Here is a 9,259-nt window from a genome sequence, read left to right on the forward strand (position 1 = left end):
GAAGTATTAAAAAAATAGTAACAATAGCCTGTGTAAAAGCAGAGAGTGCCTTCCTCAAATTCACACTGGATTTTGATCCCAGACCCCTCCAAGTCCAAGGACTTTTGACGCTGCCCATTGGTGCCTTTGAAATTCAGAGCTGCATTTGAGCTGGGGTTGGGGGCAGGTGCTTTTGTATCCAGAGGATTGGTCTGCCCCAATCCCTACACAGCTTGCAGTACTGAGACTTTTGTTTCATTTTTCAGGTTCAGTCAATGGAGAAGAAGTTGGACTTCCTGGTGAATATTTATATGCAGCGGATGGGTATCCCGCCGACGGAAACAGAAGCCTATTTTGGGTCCAAAGAACCAGACCCAGCGCCCCCCTACCACAGTCCAGAAGAAAGCAGGGAGCACATCGACAAAAATGGCTGCATCATCAAGATCATCCGGTCCACCAGCTCCATGGGACAGAAGAACTTCTCCGCCCCGCCAGCTCCGACGATGCCAGCCAACACGTGTCCACCATCGACATCGTGGCAGCACCAGCCTTATCAGCGACAGAGCCACGGGTCCTCCCCGGTCGGAGATCCGGGCTCTTTGGTACGAATCCCACCCCCGCCGTCGCATGAGCGCTCCTTGTCAGCATACGGTGGCGGCCACCGGGCCAGTGCGGAGTACCTGAGGAACGAAGACATTACCACGAAACATCACGAGAGCGCCATGAGAGACAGCGACACCTCTATTTCCATCCCGTCGGTTGATCACGAGGAACTGGAGCGCTCCTTCAGTGGCTTTAGCATTTCCCAGTCGAAAGAAAACTTGGACGTCCTGAACAACGGTTGCTATGCATCAGTGGCCCCCTGTGCCAAAATCAGACCCTACATCGCCGAAGGGGAGTCAGACACCGATTCTGACCTCTGTACACCTTGCGGGCCTCCCCCCAGGTCAGCCACGGGTGAGGGACCTTTCAGTGACATGGGCTGGTCGGCTCCTAGACAGTGAAGCATCGTGATGGTCTACTGGGCCCAGTCGGAGCGCTGGCCGGCCGCCTGTCCGCACCGTCCACACATTGAACTTCTCAAGGAGATTTTCAGCTAAGGTTTTACCAATCCAGAACTTAGCTGGTGGATATTTTCTTACAGCTTACTCTGGGGGCACATGCTGAGCCTGCATTCGGTCGAGAAAGGCCAGTGGGGTGGAATAATTTGGAGTTTGAAGCATCTGGATTTCTTTCGTACTCTCTTTCTAACATAGGTGAAACTTTATCACAGTGCAAGGTGGGCAACGGCATTTCTTGGTAACCCTTTAAGATACGGGGCACAAATATTGCCTGGGGAGGGATCTTTTCGGGGAGGTTTGAAATCACAGGTGACCGACGATATTTTTTTATAACGTAATTACCGCGAAGAGGCACCAGGGGATTACGTACGCGAATACTTTGGAGTTGGAAAGCAACTGTCATGATGTCAGTCTCATAAGTCAGATTTCAGCTGATGGGGTCGTTATCTTGGGATCTCCAGACCGCGAGTCCCCATCAACCATTGGGAATGTGGTGTAATTCAATATAATGCACTGAAGCTTGAAAAAGGCTCTTGAAAAGAAACATGTTTATGTTGAGGTAGTTGAGATAGTGCAAGGTAGAATAGCGTCGGGTACTGTTTTGAACCAGTTGGTCAAGCAGTTTAGGGTAGGAGGATGTTGGACGATTCAAAATACATGTTTCGGGCATAAGGAGGAAACACCGGGGAGGAAGAGTGATTTGGGACACCAAGGAAAGACAAGAAAGACCATCAGAAAGGAGGAATTCTCCAATGTCAAGCCGTGTATTATATTTAATAACATCCTTTCCAAAGGGGACAGGATGGGAGGTTGTAATTCAGTAACTTGCAGTAACTTGAAGTTGCTCTCCTAAGCTTGCAGTTTTGCTGAACAAGCGCCCACGACAGAATTACAGCCTCGCGGTGAATCGCTGACGGGAGAGGGGCCTTCCATTACAAAAAGTAGCGGTCGCTCCATTTTTGCAAGAAAAGTCCCAAGCGCTCCATCAGCGGTTGGGTCTTGCCACTCCAGGTGTTGCCCATTTCTTTACACAGTTTGCATTGTGCCTCAATGCTTTTGCACGCCCTCTCCTTTCCTCCCGTGGTCCCATTCTTCCTTTGCTACCCCATCCCAAATCACGCAGATGTCCTTAGGACTTCTCCACCGTTTTCATTGTGACCCCTGTGCTGTGCAAAGAGGTGTTTCTTCTGGCCTTTTATAAGCCTCCGGTCTGTAATTTAGCCACAAGTGCTGCCAGTGAGAGTACCCTCTCTTAAAGGAAAAAAAAAAAGATCTTCTCTCTCATAAAAGCCCAGTACAGATCCTGGGATCATGAAGCTATGGGGAAGGTGATGAGGTCAGTTTTTTTTCGGGACCAAAATAAAGTCACAAAGTGATCCTTTACTAGCAGAGATGTGCAGACTTTATCCAAGAGGACTGACGTGGGCATTTCAGGAGCCATCTCCAGGGCTGCTACACAGTGGTCATTATCTCGCCTCTGAATCTTCCCATGTTATTAGACATCATTAATGTGCATGTTTGGGGAAGGAGGATAAAATGCAGTCTGGGCTGTCTCAGTCAGTCCCCGTTTCTAACCCCTGTCTTTCCATACGAGTGGTCAGTTTTCTTAGTATTTAAAGAGGTGGCATGAGTCCCTTTCTGTTGGGCCTTGCCGTACCTGGGCTAAGTACAAAACCTCAGCTTGATGAGGCCAAATGTTAAACTGCTGGTGTCAATGGGAAAAATCGTGGAGTTGTCTCTTATTTTGTCACCTCCACTAAAAGCTAATTAGGAGCAAAGGAGGGAAAATGGCAGCTTTGGCCTTAATGACCCCCAGGTCATGGGCCCCTGAGGAGCTACGCACCCCCTGGAAGGCATCAACTGCCTGTAGGGAAGCATGAATCTCCTTCACAGGAACTCAGTTGCAAGGGATCTCATGCAGGGAAGGAAGTCTCTGCCAGGAGAGGTGGCTTTTTGGGGCTCCAGGATGGAAAATGAAAGAGTTGCATTGATGCTTAAGCATGTGGCGTCGGAAAGGATCTGTACAGTCTTCTCAACCAGTTAGCTCCAGCATAGGCAGGTAGAGAAGTGAAGGGGAAAGCATTTCTTTTCTAAGGAGGTCAGTGCATCCTTGGGTCCAGATCCTTGGGTCCAGGGGAAGGACCTTGGCAGACCCAGCACCTCCTCCCCATTTCTCAGGTCTGCGTTGATGTAGTTTGCTGCTTGGGGGAGGGGGATTTTGACACACTCGGCCCTATACACCTGGAGGATACCACTGCCAGTCCTGGCAATAACCATACTGTCCCTACTGTCACACATCACGGGTTTCAGGCATTAGGAAATCTGGCCAACTTGGTTGCATTCAGAATGGGTATGATGGACTCCTTCACTATTGTCTTTGTAGCCTGTGACGATGGAGCAAATTGAGATACACCCTTGGCTCAAAGTGCTCTTCTCAATCAGGGGCTATGAGAAAGCAGAGGGTTTTTTTTTTTTAACTACCTATGATGTTCAGAAAAGAATGCATTTTTAGATACCTGTGGTGTACAATGTATCCCACCAATGCATGGGAATAATTGGTTTTTTTCTGGATAGGTTTCAAAATATAGAGTTACTGGTGAAGCCACGTGGAAAGTCAGGACAGCCATCCAGATTTAGCTCTGCAGAAGGCCACCTCTTGTCGATCCTTACAAACGACTCCAGTGTTCACCCACAAGAGCTCCATGGATTTAGTGGAGCGACACCAGTTTTTTGCTGGTGTGAGTGAAACCAGAAATCGCCCCTAATGGATGCTTTTGGTTGCCTAACCCCTTAAATCCTTTTTCTCATCCCAAATTACACTCGACTGCTCCCAGCAGCTTCCTGCTCCCTTCCTTCCCCCACCTCCGTTGTATATGCAGTTGCTGGTGAGTCAGCAATGCAACGGTTTCTTAGTTTCTCAAGTTAGTGGCTGAGAAACAACACGTTTTTGACGAGAATGTTTGAATTTTTGCTAATAAGTGTCCTCCAATGAGGATGTTTAATGAAAAATGTTACGGCAACCTCTGTGTCACTGCTGTTTGGCATGTCTGCAGCATCTGTGTTACTTCTGTTTCTCTCTCTCTATAATCTCCGTATGTTTGTTGACACAGAAACTCAGTTTTGGTGATGCCAAGTTGTGGCACAAACCCAGGAAAAGCTAGGAAAGTCAGAGGTAAGAACAACACGGCTCCAGGCAAATTTTGAGCTGAATTTTCAATAGGCCTTTCTTAACTGCATCTGAGGTATTTGTAACTGTGATACCTGGTTGCACATACAGAACCGGTGTGTGCGCACGTGTGCTTGTGCACATCCATGCAGAAACAGAAGCAGTGGCCTTGCACCAAAATCCAGGATCTGAACCTCCAGGGAACTGGGGGTGGGGGATCTGGATTTGAATGTTAAAAATGGTCCCCATCGGTGAAACGGGCCATTCCAAAACCTTGGAGCAGAGACCATGCTGTGCAACAGGTTGTCCTGCCTTGAAGTTTGGAGCCCAAGTTCTTGGGTCAGTGTGCGTCTCTGAAAAGATGCAGTGCATCTGCAGTGCATCTCACAAAATGACCCTGAGACTTGAAAACAGAGCACTTGCTCTAAGCTGAATTTCCCAACATTTGGGAAAGGGACTTGATGTTACTTAAATGCAGGGGTTGTATGCAGATTTCCTTGTTTGCTCCGTTTCTTAATAGCCACGTTTAAACAAAGGGAGGAAAAATAATGACAAGCAAATGGTTTCACCCAAAGAGCCATGATGTTTCATTAAGCAAGCAATGTAGGAATCAGGGTTTTTAAAAGAATATTATTTTTAATGCTGCTTAATGGAGCCAAGCCACTTCAACAAGGTCATTCCTATTTACAGTATAGGTAGGAGTACTTGTACATTTTCAACTTTAACATTTTCAGTTACATGGTTTTTAAAAAAAATAATATTTGCATTATTTCCTGGATAGACCAGATGAACTCCAAAGGCGTAATCATTTGCTTACTTAATATTTACCTAAGAGAGTGAAAAAAACCATACATTTGCCATGAAACAATTGCTAAAAAATCCATAATAATGAAATAAGAGTAAAGAATTAAAATGTATTGAAGTGTGTAAGTAGAAAAGATGTCATAACTGAAGCAAATGAGGAAATCGAAAGTTATGGTTAAAATGTCAGATTTAACACCTAGTGGAAGAGTGCCATGGCATTTTTTATAGCAAGGATCTGACTCTGTTTTAAACATGCTTCAAGCAGAGGGAAGAGGCAGAAATCCAAATAATGGAAGGACAGTGTCGTTCAAAATAGGGAGGTAAAGTCTGGAATGAGATTCATCCCCAGAGTCAGTTCTGAAAGCAGAATCTGGCCCTCAGATGTGAACATCTTGGCTTTTGGCATACTCAGAAACCTAAAGTAATTATGTAGTTTAAATAGGTTTTTTTATATATGAATACATGCTTGGGTTCAGCTAATAATTTGATAGGAAAAGGTCATCAAAAAATTCTTAATTCAGAATATTAAAAAAAAGAATTGAAAACAATAATTAAGACTTAAAAACATCACGTTTACTTTAGACACAAAAGAGAAGGAGTTTTCTTGGCTTGGCTGACTTACTCCTCATTTCTGTCACATTCCCAAATGGAGAGCTTTGAACTCAGTCATTTGAATACCTCCTTGTCCATAACTGCTGTCTCTCCAGCTGTTCACTACTACAGCAGTTCCTTAATCAAGAAGAGTGTGTGCTGTTCAGCAGTGCCAACAATTGCCAGTGTGCTACCAGTGGGGCTTCAACACTTGATCCAGAAGAAATAGGACTTAATTTCCACTAGCTAAGATGACAAGGGACCAGATCTAGCAATGGAAATGGGCCATCGGGTGCAGCTTGGGAGAATAATTATATGAACAGTCAAGTAGGACGGTAATGTTCATCTGTGAAGAAGGTCACCCCTTTCTAAGTACAACTAATGCCAACCCTATAAATCATGATTTTCATCCATGGTGCCTCCCGGTATTTCTTGAGGGGTGAGGGGAGATTTTTGTCTTTGGGCTGCACCAAACGTCAGGCACCTTGAAACAAAATTAGAGCAGTAGAATATCTCTGTTTCCTTCCAGAAAAGGGCTTCAGTCCAGTCTTTGCTATTGCTCAGTTCAAAAACACAGACAGCGAGGGTTATTGCACTGAAGACAGTGGGGCTGTTCTCAAGGACTGCTGCAGCTGGGCGTGCAAAGGTATGTGCAGGACTATCTAATGTACACAGAGCCATAGTTTTTATATCTATATCTATCTATCTAGCTATCTATATATGTCTATATATAGATATATAGATATATCTATCTATGTCTATATATAGATATATCTATATATCTATATATAGACATATATAGATAGCTAGATAGATACCTTTTATTTATATATATATATGTGTGTGCATGTATATACACATATGTATATATATGTGTATATATATGTATATACACACACACACACGTATATACACACATACACACACACACACACATATCCACACACACACACGTATATACATACACACGTATATACACATATATATACATACACACACATATATATACACATATATATACATATACATGTATACATACACACATACATACACACACATATATACACGTGTATATTTATACACACACACACACACACACACACACACACACACCTTGCAGACTAGGAATTCAGCCTGGGGGAAAAGCAAGTGATCTTTAAAGGCAAAGACATATTTAGCTTGCAACTGGGCCTTCCCTGATGGAAGTGTCCTCATATATTTAATGAAGCGTCCTGTTCATTCCCCAGGTTTCTTGCACCCCTCGGGAGGAGTCCCCAGGGCAAACGCTGGATGTAGGCATCTCCCCAGAAAGTGCCCCCTCCATCCAGAGCCTCCCAGTTGGGAACAAAGCCCCAGATCTTCCCTGTGGTTGTTGCCTTTTCCCCTGCTAAGGGCCTTGGCATGTGGGCTGTGCCAGCGATGGTCCATTGAAGCCCAAGTTGAATGGCAACCATATGCATGTAACCATATTCCACAATTTTTATTTTGCCTCCTCTCTTGGGTCAGTATTTTCCATTTGATGGATCTCCTTTAGCAAAACCCAAACAAGGAAATCAGGATACAAAATGCCCTTGCTTGTAAGTAACGTGAAAGTGGTGACACAAAAGCGATGCTGCATGGGGAGTTCAGAAGGAAGCCAGGCCCCTGCAGCTTTTCACGTGATCACGGGGTGGTTTTGTTACGCACTGGCGTGAAAAGGGAACTCTTGCCTTGCCTTGCAGCCTCCGTGACTTCTCCACTTCACGTCACAACTTGAACATGAATATTTGAAGCATCAGGTTGCGGGGGGGTTGGCGAGGCTTTTTTAATACTTAAAATAAATACATGGGTATCTTCTTTAGTGTTGATGCTCTGTTGGCACAATATTGCTTGCCTTATATTATTGTCTAGAGGGAGAGGAAAATACACGGTTTTGATACAATACTACCAGAGCTCATGTTTTAGGTCTCATCTAGCATCACTTGCAGGTCTCCCTCCTACCAGAGGGAACCATCCGTTCATTTTTAACATATGAATGTGCTTCTTCCAGACTCTCATATCAGACTCTTGATTTTGCCTGCTACTGCATGCAGTCTGGGCTGAATAGAAATCATACCATTATGTCTGTATCTGCATTCCTAAGTGGCTGTAGGGTTTAAAGAGACATCATTTTTGGAAGAAAACACACGAGCAGTTATCCGTTGCATCAGGCGGTAAGGTGCATTAAAAACCCGGTGGCTTTTGTAGGTAACACTAATATACCACGTGTCTTTGATGCTGCTATTCATTTAGTGCACTATTCCTCTGGTATGGCACGCATGAATTACTCCTGTTACCTGTGTCTACAAGAGGTGTATGTATGTGGGAATGAGCTACATAGGAATACGGATTTCAGGGAAAAGCTGTGGTTGGCTCTGCATGAAATGCTGTGCTTTTTAGACTGATGGCAATGATGGGAATGTGATGGAAATGCCTAAGGAATACTCTTTCCTGCTGCGGTGGGCCTCAGGGAACCAACGTGCTGGTGTCCGTAGTCCAAAGGTCTGAGGCCTGGCCTCCATTTCAATGGATGCAATTTGAACCCACAAAACAGATGCCTACATCTTTGTACCTGCCAAATGAATCGCAGGAGCAGGTCACAGCATTGTAGGGGCACCTCTCTCTGATCTCCCTCCACTTCCATGCCTGAAGGTGCAAAAATGGGAATATACAACTTCTGCCGTGGAAAGCAGGCCCTCTTGCAAAGGGCTCCCTTCCCCCTCCCTCAAGCAAGGTGTCCACCCACGTCTACAGTGTTCATGTTCAAACTTACGGGAGTTTCTCCCTTGCTTTCCTGTACTGCCCCCCCTCAGTAGGTGCTGAGCATTTTTTGGGTGCTACTAAAAGTCTCAGCACTATTCTTCCTACAGCATCAGTCTACACTGTCCAGAGACCATTAGTTCCCCCCAGGCACTCTCAACTTTCAATCCCTACTTCATTAGCATCGGTCTGGTAACAGCACCATTTTGTCACCATCCCATCCCAGGCCACGTCCAAAGGTATCAGTTGCCTTAGTAGGGCTATCACCCTGTTCTTGAGGCTTTTGAAACTTCATAACTAAGTCCCCAGTAAGCCCTAACACCTTGTCTTCTGGATTTGTATTTGCTTTTCATTGGGTAATTCCTTTTTACCTCTTGGGGCCATTGGAAATGTCCCTGTTTTATTTAGATCGATTAAGCCTTCTGGTGCAGGGAGAGAGGCCTTTTACCCATCCATCCAGCGTGTGGCACGTCAAATAACACCAGTCCTGGGCTCCTGCCAGCCATGTGGGAGTAACGAGGAGGAATGCATGCCTCTCTCCACAGTCTGGCTGCTTCTGCTCTCAGTGCTCCAGAGGTTGCACGTGCCAGGTGCCAGCCTCGGCCTTGGGGCTTGGTTCGTGCAAGCTCCTCTCTTTCCAAAGCTTGCTGATGAGCCTGCTCCAAACTGCACCCGGAGGCCGGGTGAGACGCAAACGAGACGGTTTCCAGCGCGAGCCATGCCACCGCTTGTGCGGTTCTGATCCAAACCCAGGTCAAAATCTGGGGTTGTCCAAAGAGCATTCACTTGTGCTTTCAGCTCTATGTGGAACTGGCAGTCAAGTTAGGATTTGGGGTAACTGGCTTTTTTGCCTCCCCCCCCCCCCCCTTTCTCCCCCCCC

The 9,259-nt window shown here is 45.7% G+C and overlaps 1 protein-coding gene across 1 annotated transcript in view; it reads left to right on the plus strand.

The window, feature by feature from the left end:
• KCNQ2 (potassium voltage-gated channel subfamily Q member 2) overlaps window positions 1-6,278 on the plus strand; it is a gene marked incomplete at its 5' end in the record, with an annotated part of 109,175 nt that extends 102,897 nt beyond the window's left edge. The window contains one exon of the mRNA XM_019509754.1: window positions 246-6,278. Within this exon, the coding sequence (XP_019365299.1) occupies window positions 246-983 (738 nt within the window). The remainder of the gene's footprint in view (window positions 1-245) is intronic.
• Between the last annotated feature and the right edge of the window lie 2,981 nt (window positions 6,279-9,259).

Source organism: Gavialis gangeticus, unplaced genomic scaffold (assembly GCF_001723915.1).
Source record: "Gavialis gangeticus isolate Ggan-Ray unplaced genomic scaffold, GavGan_comp1, whole genome shotgun sequence".
Classification (NCBI taxonomy): Eukaryota; Metazoa; Chordata; order Crocodylia; family Gavialidae; genus Gavialis; species Gavialis gangeticus.